The 15,398-nt window shown below is 44.1% G+C and overlaps 1 protein-coding gene across 2 annotated transcripts in view; it reads right to left on the reverse strand.

The window, feature by feature from the left end:
* The window catches only part of ZNRF3 (zinc and ring finger 3), a 99,220-nt gene extending 84,190 nt beyond the window's left edge, over positions 1-15,030 (reverse strand). For both annotated transcript variants that reach the window (XM_042805721.1, XM_042805720.1), the window contains exon 1: positions 14,626-15,030. In XM_042805721.1, coding sequence (XP_042661655.1) covers positions 14,626-14,853 — 228 coding nt within the window. In that variant the 5' untranslated portion in view covers positions 14,854-15,030. The remainder of the gene's footprint in view (positions 1-14,625) is intronic.
* Between the last annotated feature and the right edge of the window lie 368 nt (positions 15,031-15,398).

The raw sequence follows: 15,398 nt of genomic DNA on the forward strand, positions 1-15,398 counted from the left end.
GAACCTGAGTCTACAAAGCTGTAGACTCAACCACAACAGCTCCAGCTACTGCTTGCATATGTGTTTATCAATGACTTCAGACCCCTAAATGTCACTGAAAAACATATTCACTAGAGAAACAGATTTGGAAACCATAAGAACAATTAAAGGGCAAGAAAGTTCTCATTTGAGCCAGTAACTAAATATGGATGCTGAAGGGACCAAGGTCTCTGCTACTAGCACAAAAATGATTCTTCCCTAACATAACTCTGGACTATGAAGGCTGCACCTTGAGACAATACGAGCGCAATCACAACACCCCTCTACAGAACATCTTGTTAGTTTTAAATGAACATCAGTTCATTTAAGCCCATCCAACCCTTGAACACTTGATACTATTTCAAACCACATTCAAGAAGGGCAGGAAAGGAGCAAGGAAAAACAGATTTTCTACACACAGAAACCCATTCCTTCTCCCCTCCTTTGCATCATGGAGTATCACCTGCCAGAAGTCCTATTTGGGCCCTTTTATCACCTGAACAAGGATGAGGAGACATCCATCCGTCTCAGTTACAGAGCACTAACAATGATGCTGCTGTGACACACGACCACACACAGAGGGAGCAACCTCTATGAGAAGGGGCTCACTCATTTGCACAAGATGTGTCACTGCAACCAGTTACTGCCACAAAACCCATTTTACACTCTCAAAGCCCTTTCCAGAGATGTGACTCAAGTAACCAATACCAGGAGAAAAAAAAAATGTGGTGGCTTCAAGATGACATTTTACTTTGCAGCTGGGGAAGAGGAAGAGTGCACATGTGACATGCTAACTTCCCAGTTCGTGGATGGCAACTTTGTGCACAGTAGCTCACACTCTTTCATTTCGGTGGTTGCAATGCAACAGCTTATCCCCTGGAAAGCCTGCAAATGCACACACAGATGTTAGGGCTGGGACACATCAACAGCAGCCACCAGGCCTGTAAAACTGATCTTAAACCAGCAACAGTAAAGAAATTAAAAACCTTGCTTTACAACACCAAAAATTGGGTAAGTTGTTTTGGCTTTTTCTTAATTGGACTTGCAGTATTTGATACTTCCATGTTAAGCACTGATAAGGAGCAAAATGACTCTCTGTCTACTATGCTTTCAGTTGAAATTTCAGTACTGGGCGATTTGGAATGGGAAGCAGCATACTTCAAAACTTCTCAAGGACCTTATTTCAAAGGAAGCTCTACTCGCAGCCTTGAAGAGGTGTACCTATTTTCAAATTATAATGCACTCTCTGTTGACCAAGACGTTTGAAAGTTACACTTCAGATTGCAATGACGTTCCCGTTTGAGCCACAACCTTGGTACTACTTACTGCTCACTCTTAGATGACAAGTTTAGAGTTGGCTCTTTAATCTTAATAAGTGGTTCTGCTGATATAATTTCCATCTAGGTTGTGCAAACATCCCAAAAACATTTCCAGAAGTTACTGAATCTAAACTCAAAGATGTGAATTCTACGTGAATGGTAAAGCCTGAAAAAAACCCAAACTCTTGGGGGAATTTCCCACACCCACACCCCCCACCCTCCCAGGAAAAGGTGGCTGAGCTGGTTAAAAATCTCATGCCTGTACTACACACTGCTCGATTTTGTTTCTTTCAATTTTTGTAACTTTTGGATTAGCAATAGTACCACATGTCAGAGGCGTGGCAGAGGGAAATTTAGTAACACACCGCCTTAGTCATTAGGACCAGCTTTCTACTACAGCTCTACTAAAACCGAACAAAAACTAAATTGTGATTGTCGGATAAATCCTTCCCAGAGGCAGAAGCATTAAGTATTTCCATACTTCATAAATTTTCCTGTCTCACAAGGATATTGCAGGGTATGTAGGGAGAAAGAAAACTACCTTTGTTAACAATTTGGAGGAGGGAACTAAAGAAAAATGAAGTCACAATCACATCCACCCATCCCTAGATGCAAGCACTGAAATTGCACTCCAGCAGCTATACAGCTCAGGCAACGACTTCACATCAGCATTAGCAGGATGTGTACCAATATCAAATTCCTGATGATACCACACAGCTGCTTCACTTTCTAAACAGGTCTTCCCTTAAAAATTAACTGTGAAAAGTGATGTTTAGATGCTACAGGCAGGTTTTTTTTTTTTTTTTCTGGAAGAAGCAGTATGAAGATCTTTCCCTACTTTTATGTGTTATTAAAGTTCTACTTACTGGCATATTTTAGAAACTCTCACTGCTACATTAGTAAGTTACAGGTCTCTACTTCCCTGATGAATTTACATAGCAAGAGAAGCCTTTGAGCAAACTATTTACATCAAATACACAATCAAGCACTTTCCTTCTGCGGTTCCTTCCCTGCACTATTTATCTATGTAGGCAGTGACATAATTGATTTCACTGGCTGAACTAGAAAAGGCTGTACCAACAGAGATGTGCATCTACAGCAAGAATGTCTAAACCCACAAACCTTTTCCACTGTAGGCCATGACATTAAAACAAATTATCATCACTGAAAGAATTTTTTTACAAAGTGAAACCGTTCAAATTAATACACGAAAAATCTGCTACTTCAATAACGGAGTTTCAAATAAGCCTAGAAGAGAATTCTAGTTAGGAGATAATCAAGTAATGCAAAGTATACAGAACTTCACAACAAAAACTAAGCACAGCAGAGGAGGATACTGAAATCTGCCTGAACTATTGGCACCCACAGAAAAGCTCTAGGGAAAATACCCATAGTTTTGTTGTCCCCCTTGGCCATGACGAGGTTTCTCTGGGATGGAACATCAGCAATAAGCTAGTCTACATGGGATCCACAACAGAGAGCTGAGAGGATAAAGCAGAAGAGAAACACGGCAGAGAAAGAGAAGTCTACCGCAAAAGCAAGTCTGAGGAAACACTTTCATACAACATATACATTTCCTCCTGTGGCACAATCAAGGCAAAGATTCAAACCACAATGAGGCCTTTCTCAGACACCAAAACTAGTGAATTTGAAGTGGCAAATCCCCCCCATCTCTATTTTTGAAAGGACATCCAGTGCCAGCTCTGAGACAGCCCACCTTCCTGGCTGCAGGCACCCTAGAAGGCCTGGGTCAGAGACAGTGTGTCCGGCAAGCTGCTGAGGCAAAGCAAGCTGAAACAAAAATTTAGCTGATAGCTGACCCACAGGGTATCTTTTTTTTAAGATTCCTGACTGAGTTTGCTTAGTTTCATGCAAGTCAAACCATCTGAGCAGAACAATTCATTTTAATAAACTGGCAAATTCCAACTAAAACTTTTTTTCCATCTTTTCTGATCAGCTACCACTGAGAACGTAACCTCGAGTTTCCAGTGCTCTTTAAACCACAAACCATGACTATAACCTGCTCTCTCTCTAGAGTGTCTGAGACACACTTCTGTATCTTCCTGAGGGGGCCCATGGCAGCTCCAACATAAGTGGACCTCAGGTCTGACCCACTGCAGGCACACCTGAGTTGTCCGAGACCGTGGGAGGAGGCTTCTCAATAACTGCATTTTGCTTCAATTCTATTTCACCGCATCTCCCTCCTCTACAACATTAAGTGTCTGTAGTGAGGCTCAAACAAGGAGCTAAAATGCAGTAACTGGGATATCCCCAAGCTGCAGAAACTAGAAAGGAAATCAAGTGGTTCCTCCCACAAGTAAGTATTTAAGCAGTATTTTTGTAACATAAAACCACTCTGATGGCTGCAAATCCAAACAGGACCCAAGAATAAACAGAGGGAGAGAAATTTTGTTGTGTGAGGAGGAACTTCTGCTCCAGTTAAAAAGAATACATACTGGAGTGATCTGAAGCTGCCTATAAATATTCGAGAACATCAAAGCCGGTCCTGTTAAATTAAAAATGCTGTCACACAGATAGGAACTACCCTCTAGCACTGCCAGCTTCAACATGTGAGCCTCTGATCTGAGGCTCAGCTCTTCAAGAAATTTTATTCACTATACGAAAGGGAAAAAAAAAGCAAACCAGCAGTTGAGTTTAATAAGGATATTAAATACCTTACGAGTGAGCTAATTAGAGCTTAACTCTTTCAGGACACTTCAGCCCTTTTACTGGCAAGGACAGTAATTTCTTCCCATATTACTTCCACAGCTGGGATGTCTCCAGGCTTCAGGAACGTTCCTATCCAAGCCTCTTAAACACTTATGTTGTCTTCAAAAACAGAGATTTTGTTGTTTTCATTTTAGCATAACTTTAATTTATCATACTGCATACATCACGCATACACGCATGTGTGCACACATTTTGGCCGACTCTTTTTCATCAGGGACCTATGTTTAATACCAAGGATGTCCCAAGAGATTTCAAATCTTCTTCATCTTCCCACAGTTGCCTGAAGATAACAAGAGGGGTAGACAAAAGGAGACCAGATCACTTTGACTTCTGTTATTTGAGGAGATTCAGCTCCCAGTGCCAAGTTAATATAAACAAAATGCGCATGGTTGAGAAATTTATCCCAATCTGCAACTACAACCCTGTTATCTCACTACAGAAAAATCTTCGTAAATTCCCAGTATCAAAACCTACAGAGATTATCACTCAATGTTACAAATGTGGCAGAGGAGGAGGAGGAACTCTGGGAGCGCAGCTTTCTCAAGTAAAATGGCGAAAAACCCAAGTTAGATCACACCTTGGAAGTTCTTTTGCATTAACTGCTCTGCAGTGTCTTTTCCTCAGACACAGTTTTGGGATACAACAGATAATATCTTTTAAACAGGAAAAACACTGCTAGCTAGCAGATCGGGGATACCTTGCCTCTGAGCAAAAAGAGGTCTCCAGGCCCTGGCTCCTATTAAATACTGAACTCAGTAGCATCTCCTGGCTCTGTTTCATGGGTTCATTCCTTGCTCCCAGCCTTGCTACACATCATTCAGGACATCTGCCAGCTTGGCATCCAGACCATAAAGTGTTCATCTCCCCTTTACCCTCGCAGCATGCAAGACAGTATCTATTCTAAAGGGCTTCTAAATAAACACAAAACAGGCATGAGAAAGTATGCTGGACCCTTGTAAAATACAACACCACAATGGGAACCAATACATTTTCCTCTTAGAGCATACACACTCTTTAGACACTGCCTTAGGAGAAATCCCAATCTGCAAAGGAAAAGGGCAGTAGTTGCTGCACTCCATATCCTAACCTCTATCCTGATCTCCAAAGCCAGCAAGGACAGGTAAAACTTCAGTGCAGCAAGACCAGGCAGCATTAGTGTGCACAATCGGCATACTATATATATAATAAAGAAGGTTTATCTATGACATACAGGTATTATTGTTGTTGTTGCTGTTATTAAGGTAAAACTGATCAAGGCTCAGTTGCGACTACCACCATTTAGCCAGGCCCAAACAAGAAGTAAAGTCTATAAATCTTCAAGTGCAGTCTCTGTAAGGGGGTGGGAGAAATCACAGCCTTTAAAAGAGGTTCTTCTCTACTAACTACAGAGCTTTGGAACTGACCCATCAGTGTTTAAAAATGAACAAAACACCTTCTACAATTCCAAGTCAGTCCTCCAAACCCAATTTTCTTAATCTGTCATCAAAGTGGACTGTTTAAGGCTGGAAACTTTCAGTTCCAAAGGTGAACTCAATGGAAAGTTTGGTTAGAGTCTCTTCTGCTTGGGGCAGGGGGGAATGGGTAAAGAGAGAAATAGAAGACAAGGATTTCTCCCACACACACTTCATACACTTTTTATTGTATTATTTTTAAAGCAGGCAAGCATCAAAAGCCTCAAAGTAGGAAAACAGATCTTGGCACAAACAAGGGTCTTTCCTGAATTAAAAGCAATTTTTCAAACACTACAATCAGAAGCATTTGAAAGTTGCTTACCAAGCACATGCAATAAATTCACAGTAGGAGGCACGTATTTGCAACATGCATGCCTGTACAGCTAATTAAACAGTTGTACTCAAACCATGACTGCAGACTCTAAAATATGCCTCTTAGTTCTTTGTCAGGCCAGTCACCTTCTCACTGATTCTTCAGTTTGCTTTACTACTGAAAATGATGCAAAATAGTAAAATAACTTAAGCTCAAGAAAGCCAACAGAAACCTGAAGGCTGGCCAGCAGCTTTAGAAAACAACTAAAATCCTTACATTAATGCACTGAATAACATGGGTCTGGGAAGCCTAGAGAGTCTGCATATATTAAGCTACATATTTAAGGGTGTACTTGTGTCTGGAACATAACAGGCACCTAATCAACCTTTGTAAACTGGCTTTTCATCTTAAAGCCAAATGCAACAACAAAAGTCTTTTAAAGCAGCATGAAAAGGAAATTAAAAAAAAAAATGAATGAAAGCAATTCGTCACTGTGAAGAGGACACCCTAAACCACCAGAACCCTATTTTCCTGAGCACTACTACTCGATCCTAACATAAGCACAGCTCAACCAATGGGATAAGTGCAGTGAAGTGCAGTTTTTGGCAGTCTCTACTGGGTATCCACAAGATCATACTCTCCCAGTCACCTCTGGTTCAAGTGTCAAGCAGTCAAGAAAAATGCTGAAAAAAATATCTTTTTTTACATGAATCTTCTGTTTCTGTTGTAACAATTTCAAAACATGTCTTTGTTTAAAAAGAATCTCTTTTTCCTTTGCCAACCTCCTTTAATGTGAAGGGCTCTCCCTTCAAGCCAGGAAACATGAGAAATAAGGCCAAGCATTCAACTTGCATTCTTTCTGTTTTCGTATGTAAGCACCACAAGCTCTGGTCTGACCACATTTGAATACTGAACTGCAGATGCTCAAAAGAAGAGATAGCATGTACAAGGTAATATTTGGCACTTCCTAAATTGAACACTTCTAATGTACTAAGCATATCGAGGCAAATACATGTACCACTTATGTAACTGCACAGAACATACAGTAGGTTACTGCCTCCAGATCTTACCTCTCCTTAACCAGTAAGATGCTGGCCTCTTGAAGGCATTCACACTTTGAAAAACTATGTTTATGAAAGTTATTTTGGTCCAGAAGGGCCTCACTTTGAAATTGCAAAACAAGGACTAGAAGACTGTAATAAAAAAAAAAAAAGGGAGCATTTTTAAATACATGCTCCACCACAAGATGGTATAAACTGGAAGAAAATTACTATGTATGCTAATCAATGGTTTTATACAACTACTCAAGACTTTCCTATAAGATCTGCTTGCAGCAAAGCTGCCTGCATTTCTTTCTCACCAAGTTATGCCACACCAAATCATGACCTCTACATGCTTCACCTGGAGTCATTTCAGAAGTCCTTCACTAGGCAAAGCAATTAAAATGAAGTTACGCTGTCCCATAATCACATCCACCAGTGGAGTGCTCAGGGAGAGCAAGTGCCAATTCTATCCATGGGGCATGGCTGGCCACAAGTGCTGGTAACATTATGAAGCAGGCTGTAATTATATCTAAACCATTATAGTCACATAGATCCAGTCTCAACATAAATATATATAAATGAAAAAAAGCTCTCCAAATGGCTCCATGTTCAACAATTTTTGAGCGCCACTCCTCTCTGTGATTTTTTCCTAGTTCCACCTCCCAAACAAGCAATAGGAGTACATGGAAAAGGAAGTGGTCAGCATCCTGCCAGCAAGGGCATGGTTTTCAACAGTACAGACCTTAAACGCCTGTGTGGAGGTTTAACTAAACTTATGGACTACGCAGAAAAGCTACCTGAACAAACTTTTTTTCCCCCACTTGACTCCCCACCTTTATTTGGAAGTGAACAGAATTTGCACTGGTTGGCCTGAGCACAAGACCCAGCTCTGCAAGCCTTCTGCTTCTATTTACCTTCTTAACCTACTTTATTCCTGTTCCTCTAAATGGGTCACATTAGTGGTTTATGCTCTTTCCATTGTACCTTCTCCTCCATACTTAGATATCTTTTACCTCATTTTCTTATACTGTGCCTCACACCTTCTCCTCAAGGGACAGTCTCAGTCGAGTGCTGACAAGGCTCTGGTAGAAAGGATGCTGGTATTGCTGCAACTCTGTGCAAACACCACAGATATTGGAGCTTACTCCAAACCCAGTAACTCATCACTGAATTTGGTATCTTATCTTTTGAACAGCGCGCTCCCCTGTAGTAACGCCCAGAAGCATTTATTTATTATTGACTGAGACTCACACAGAAACAGTTTGCACAGGCACCCTTAACTCACCATTAATACATTATAATGTAATAGTTTAAAGCTTCGAAGTCCAAAGTTTTTAACTAGCCAAATATGATTTACCAGCCCTTAAAATTCCATGATAACTTGGGGTTTATATTAACTATTTTCATAAGGTGCTTCTTTTTCCAGAAGATATAAAAGAAGACATCAAACTGTCCAACCGAAGGAGAGATACGGATGTTATCACAGAAGGTTTAAGCATCCAAGTGCCCCTCCTCACCATGATCTTTGTCCCCATCCTCTTAAATTCTCTTACAGTATCGCAGTGTACCTTAACAGGATGGCATCTGTACAGGATTCTCGAAGCAGAGCACATTACAGCTGCAAGTTGACATCACACAACAGCCAGTAGCTACCACAGAAGGAGTTACCAAGTCCTTTCACCATTCTGAGAGACAGGTTGGATATTGCAATATTGAAGAATTAATAAAAAACAAGGATCCTCATTTACGATACTGCATTCAGAAGCCAATGAGAACCGGCAACTTCTTGTGAACTAAAGCAGCAACGATGTGCCTGGGCTGGAGCTCACAGTGCAGACAGCACCCAGTGTCAAGGCAAAACAGTACAAGGGGATGAACAACCTACGTGAAACAGTTTGATGGGCTGTCCTCAACTCTCCCACACCACAGTACATGATGGACTAAAGCATGACTGAAACTTAAAAAAAAAGGAGGGGAGGAACAGAGGTAGGGGTGGAAACTGGGAAACAGCTAGATTAATCTAATCTGAGATCCAGCCCAGGACAATAAATCTGCTGCAAGCAAGCTGCACGCGGGACACACTCTAAAAAGGCTGTCCAGGTACAATAACTGTGCAAGTCTTTACCTCAACGACCTCTTATTTTAAATATGAGTTTTGCTTCCTTTATCACCTTGGCTTTCTGCAAAAGACCCAGACCCATAGTCACCTGTTGCACTTCCATGAAAAAGGCCATCCTTTCACAGCACAAAAAACTCAGGTGGCAGGGATAGAGTAGGGGACCCCAGACCTGAAAGAAGCCAGGCGACTCTGGACACAGGCAATGTTCATTATTCTGTCAGAAACTACCGAAGAGTAAGCACTGATCAAGCTCATATCAGGCACAACACACCACAGAAACTATAGAAGAGGAGCCTGCTGTCTGCAGGACTAAATCTGCATGTTTCATCCTTTTTTTTCCTATCAACTCTCTCCCACAACAGAGAGGACTGACGAGCTCTGTCAGCTCACAGAACAAACTGAAACGTCCAGTTCAGGTTTCAAAACCTGCACATATGCTTTAGAGAACTGAGATTTCGGAAAACATTCAACCAATACTTGTCAAACATTTTCCTATTCCATGCATATATCAAGGCTGTAGTACAGAGGAGTCTTGTTCCTACCAGCTGGATAGTCAATTCTTAATACAATGATAACCAGAAAACAAAAGAAAAAATGAAGCTTAGATTAGACAAGGTTTTTGAGCCACAAAGTAGCAAAGAAACAAGTATAGAAATTACTCCCTGCTCTGACTATGTAACAACAGACACACACCTGATGCTATTATAATCAAAAGAGTTGTCAGTGACTTGCTGTTATTAAAATAAATAATTAATTTTTAAAAGCAATTAAAACAGGACATAAGCACTGTGAAAGCTCAGATTTTTTTTTTTTTTTTTTTAAGACAGCTGCAATTAAATCTCTTCCATGCATGATTCAGCCTTGTTATCTATTTAACACAAACTCCTTAACTTTCACCAGGACTTCAGAATGGTGATAGGACCCATGGTTCTGTCCGACACAAGTTCAGACGAGCGGCTCAAGCAGGACAGTGCTTAAGATTCAGTAGCTGAAGATGGACATCTCAAAGATGACTATCCTCACTTGCCTCACAACCTTTGCTAATTGTGAGCATCTGTCCATAACACCAAAGACTGAAGATCAGAGAGGACAAAACCTATAACCTAGTCTCATTTCTCATACAAGACACAAGAGATACCTTCCAGCCCTCCAGTCTTTCTACGAAAACAGAGAAACACAGCCAATGGTGAACAGTCCTTCTCCTTATCCCATTCTCAGCACCCACAGGGTGTCAACTCTGTTCTCCATCAGAATGAAAGTGCCACATTCCAGTGACAGCTCAACTCCAAGGTACTTCACTCCAAGGACACCATGACAATGCAAACCTGAAGCCCCACAAACTGGTACTTAGGAACTCAGTTTTACCAGAGAAATGTATTAATCCTGATGTCCTCAGGATCATCACTGTAAGCTTTACAGTTAAGGTATGGAAACTGACACAAACCCAATCACAGGTGTCTTCATATTCTAAGAGGATAACTAACAAAGAAAGCATCCAACAAGACAGTGACTCAAAGCCACAAATAATTCCACTTCCTCAATTTGAATGGCCTTCAGGCACTCAACTCAAGCAAGAAGAAACTTAACTTCCCTGTTCACAAAACAACAACAAAAAACCTGAAAATACACATTTTTGTTTTCCATTCTCAAAGGACACAAACATTCCCTTGACTCAGCCTCCTCTGATCACTGCCAGGCATCTATATATCTGCACTGTTATTTCAAGTCACTGTTTCCAGTGCCGTTAAAAACTCTGCCAATGCTTCAGAGTGTTAAGCCTACCTGACAGTCTTTACAGTCTCTAGCAACTTGCGCATTTTGAGAAAGCAGATTAAAGGTTCAAAGCTATTCAAGTAAATAAGGGGTGTGAGGGAGACAGGAGGAAGGAACACACAGGCACATGGTGTTGAACTCCAGTTCGAAGCCTCTTCATCTTCTGCAAGAGAAAGAAGGTAGGCAGTAGCATTGCCACAAGGAACCAGCGTGCAAGAAGTTGGGAAGTGTCCCACTTCTGTTTTCTTCCTGGAGCCTAAAGCACCGAATTCTCCCCAAACTGTTACCTTTTGAGCTTGTTCTCCCCAAACTGTTACCTTTTGAGCGAGTACAAAAAATATATGCAACTGGAGATTATAATGTAATCTACACATCACACCAGTCCAATGGCTACATAAAGATAATTATTCCCCTGCTGAGGCTTCCAAACACAAACCAACCAACGACAACCTAAACTTTTATAGCCCAAGAAAAAAACAGACATAATATTCCTGAATCTCTCCTCCATGCTGCTTTCTCTTCAAAATTGTATATTTTGGTAACCTACCTGTATTACTGTATTCAGCAGTGTATCTAACACAGGAGTAGCAAAAAGAAAGATGGAGACAATTGACAATGATGAATGCATACCATTTAAGGTTTTCGACACGTCAGAGTTTTTAATGCAAGTTAAAACAAACATTAAATTCGATCCTCTTTTCCCAGAACCTCACCTGAGCAGTACCATCACCACCACAACTTTATAAGAAACACAGCATTTGGTGCTCCACACCTTACCTATCAAGCAGAATAAGCAACTGGAACAGAATCTTGCCAATTGCAAGTAGAATTAAGATACGTAATCCCACCATGAGCAAACAAGCCACTGCTAGTCAAATCAAGTGATGTTTACTGTCCTAGCACCGCAAGTCTGTGGCCGCGTAGCATTCTAGTTTGACACAGAACTGCATCTGAGCTTTTGGCCTGAATGCTACAGGAAGTTTGAACCATAAGGAACTCACCAGTCACAGTTTGTTTTAAGGCAAAGTATTATTTTAGAGGTTTCAACAACGTCTTGCTTTCACAATCACTCTCAAATTCCAATCTCATACTAATGGCCAGGGTATTGCCCCAAGAAACGCATAATATTCCAGTATGTCAGATACCACCGAGATGGTTAGACCTTCGAGCAGTTTAAGGACCAGCTGACACAGCAACCTAAGGATGAATTTGCTGAATACAAACTGTGGCCACATGAAAGAAGACATATGAACATTTCATCCCTCCGAAGAGTTATTCTGGTAGACACTTGACCCTTATTAGACTTGTTCACAATAACGTGAGAAACAATATAATAGCATACCACTACTAGATAGGAATCTGACCAATAACCAGTTTAGGAATGAATGTATGACCTATCAAAAGCTGAAAGTGCATTGTTTCTTAAGGTTTGGTTTTTTGTTTGTTTGTTTGTTTGTTTTGTTTTATTTTTTTTTCTGTTCAGACTTTCAAGACCAATGAGTAATTGATGCTATTAACATAAACAAAAGTAAGTCTTTGTGTAGTCCCAAAACCACAATTCCTTTGATCTATTCTTTAATGTGCACCTGATTTTCAAGAATTTCTAATATTTCATTTTAAAGAAAAACACATCTTAATCTTGAAGGAGCTGTGTGCACTGACAAAGTGGTTAGGGACAAGAAGAGCTTGCTTCACTGACTGACATACCACTAGATACTGTTGGAACAGGTTCTTAGTGGTGTTAGATTCACGATCCTTTTCTAAATCTCACAGCTTTAAATGGTGATCCAGAACATCAGATTCATATAGTTCCATCAATACACGGCCTAGCTGAAAAAGGGAGGCAAGACAGTGCTGTGAAGATTTTAATAAACTATGGCTCTGAAAAACTCAATTTCAGGAGGAGATGAAGGAAGCATGACACTGACAAGAGATGCTATATGTAATCTAAAATCTCAACAGTGAAAATATGACTGATAGAACTCAGTCTAGCTGCTCTGGAACAATGTCTGCCATATTCTCTTGTCTGAGAAAAAAAAAAAAAGTAGCACACATGGTGACTCAGGAAAAGAAAATAGCCTGTTCATGATGTATGTTATCTGGTGTATGTAGAGATGAATGAGCAAAACAAATTTTGAGTGATAAATGCCACATGATTTGGCTTTCACTATAGTTCTTGCTACCTGGGGGGCTGTGTCCTGGTATTAAGAGGAACCAGACCGTTGATGTTATATATAATAAAGCATACAGAAGTTCATTTAATAGATTTGCTTCAAGTTATGTCAATCTGAGTCTTAACACATCAGTATGTTTTTTCTCCACTTTCACTTACGACCTCAAGGAAAGTATGACCTCAGTAAATGGCCTCTATTCTGTTCTTAACACTAACACCTGACACAAAAAAGAAACTTCAAGAGTCTATTACTATCCCCGAAGACACAGTGTTACATCCTACACTCATTGTTTGGTAATGCACCAGAAGCTCAGAAAACATCAAGGTCTGTTTCAGCCCCTACCAGCACCACTTTCTTTAAAAATATCAGAAGAATAAATAAATAGATCCATCCCTCTTTTCTCTGAAAGAGCACATAAAAGCCCTTATATCAGCAGCCTGTCCTCACAACTCTTCTGCCTGCAAGAGAAAGTTTATAAGAAATCCTCCCAGCTGAAACTGTTTTGAAATAACAAGCACTTAAAAGCAGTATTGTTTACTTTAAAAGAAGAAAAAAGGTTATTTTGATAGTTATGAATTTCTGCTTGTAGAGCTTTATCAGTTGTTTTTAGAGCTTACTTGCTATCAAGTTAGCTTTTTAAAAATTTTATATACGTACTTATGTGTGTATGTATCTGTGCATATATGGAACTCAAGCAAACAAACTCCACAGCTGTTAATAAGATAGAAGGATTGCTATTGGCAATTGCTTAACAGTCAAACTTATTAAAACACTATTTAAGTAATTTTTCTTTACTTAGCCAAAGGGGGGGGGGTTGGAAATAAAGTCAACAATTACAAACAAGTACAAAGGAATTAAATAAGCAATTCATGGGTTTCCAACAGAGTAAAGAATAGCTGCGTTCAGATATATACAAAAAAAAAAATATTTCTCTGGTGAGAAAGTCACGAGCAGCTTTGTAAGAAATTTTACGTTGCGAGAGGATCACTTGAAATCAGCTCCAAGTGCAGGAGTCGCAGGGATGCAGAACGCAGCAGCCCGCATGAAAGCGGACGTCCAAAAGGATGCAAGGACCGGCGGCCGCACAAGCGCGTGTGGCCGCGGACGGTTTCCACGGCATTTTTACGCGGGGCTCCCCGCGCGGGCGCGCCGCGCTGGCGGCTGCGCGGCGGGGGGGGGGGGGGGGGGCGGGGGAGCCCCGAGACAAACACGGCAGCGCTCCGCACCCCCGCCCGCCGCCCACGGCAGCGCCGGGACAGCGAGGGTCCGCCCCCGCGCAACCCCGCGCAGCGCGGCCCCGCCCCCGCCCGGCCACCGCGCCCGCCGGAGGTGCGAGCGCGCGTGCGGAGTGGAGCGCAGCCTGCCGCCGCGGCCGCGCCCCGCGGCTCCCTCCGCGCGCGGGAGGCGGCCGCTCCCCCCACCCCCCCCCCCCCGCCCCGAGCTCCGCGCTGCTCCGCGGCCCGCCCCGCTCCCGCCGCTGTCAAACGGGACCCCGAGCCGGCGCCAGGCCGGGCCCGCCGAGGCGCCCCGCGGCCTTTGTGCATCTGTCACCGCGACGCCCCGCGCCCCCAGGCCGCGCGGCGCACGTGGGGCGGCGGGCCCAGCCCCGCGCGGGCTTTGTGCCGCCAGGTGCCGGGCCCGCGGAGCCATCTTGGGGCAGGCGGCGCCCCCCGGCCGGCGCTCACCTGCACGATCTCGCCCTCGGCGCTAAGCGTGGCCCCCGCGCGGGAGAAGCGGCCCTGCAGCCCCGTGGTGTAGGTGGTGTAGTCGCCGCTGGGGCTGGACTCGAAGAGCACCACCTCCACGAACGCCGTCTCCTTGCCCAGAGCCGCGCCCGGCGCCGCGGCCAGCAGCAGCCCGAGCAGCAGCGGCGGCGGCACGGCCGGCCCCGCGCCGGCCCCGCAGCCCCTCATCGCGCGGCGGGGGGGAGCGGCGCCCCGCCGCCGCGCATCGCTCCCGAGCGGCTCCAGCTCCGGGGCCGGGGTCCCGGGCGGGTCAGCGCCCCATGGCAGCAGTCCTCCCGCCGCGCTGCGCCCCGCTCCTCGCCGCCGCCTGCCCCGCGTTCCCCGTCCCTCGCCCCGGCTCCTCTCCGCCCTGCCAAGCCGCTTCCCTTTCATCTGCTCCACGTGACGGCCACCACGGGGTTATCCCCGCCCCCCGCGCGGCTCTGACCCGCTCCGTCCCTCCCTCGGCGCACACACGGCCCCGCCGGGCGGAGCGGAGCGGCGCCCGGTGCAGCGGCCGCGGGCGGCCCGAGCGCCGGCCGCAGCGTCGAGAGCGGGCGGGGGAGGCCCGGGCGGCGCGGCGCTCGGGAAGGCCCTGCCGGGCTCCGAGCTCCCAAGCGGGCGGGCCTGCGGGGCCGGGCCGGGCCGGGCCGCGAGCGGCGGCGGCCCCGTGGCCGCCGGTGGCGAGGCTGTTGGCGGCGGCGGCGGGCCGGGGGCTGGAGCGGGCCGCCTGC

Source organism: Tyto alba, unplaced genomic scaffold, assembly GCF_018691265.1.
Source record: "Tyto alba isolate M040663 unplaced genomic scaffold, T.alba_DEE_v4.0 Super-Scaffold_44, whole genome shotgun sequence".
Taxonomy (NCBI): domain Eukaryota; kingdom Metazoa; phylum Chordata; class Aves; order Strigiformes; family Tytonidae; genus Tyto; species Tyto alba.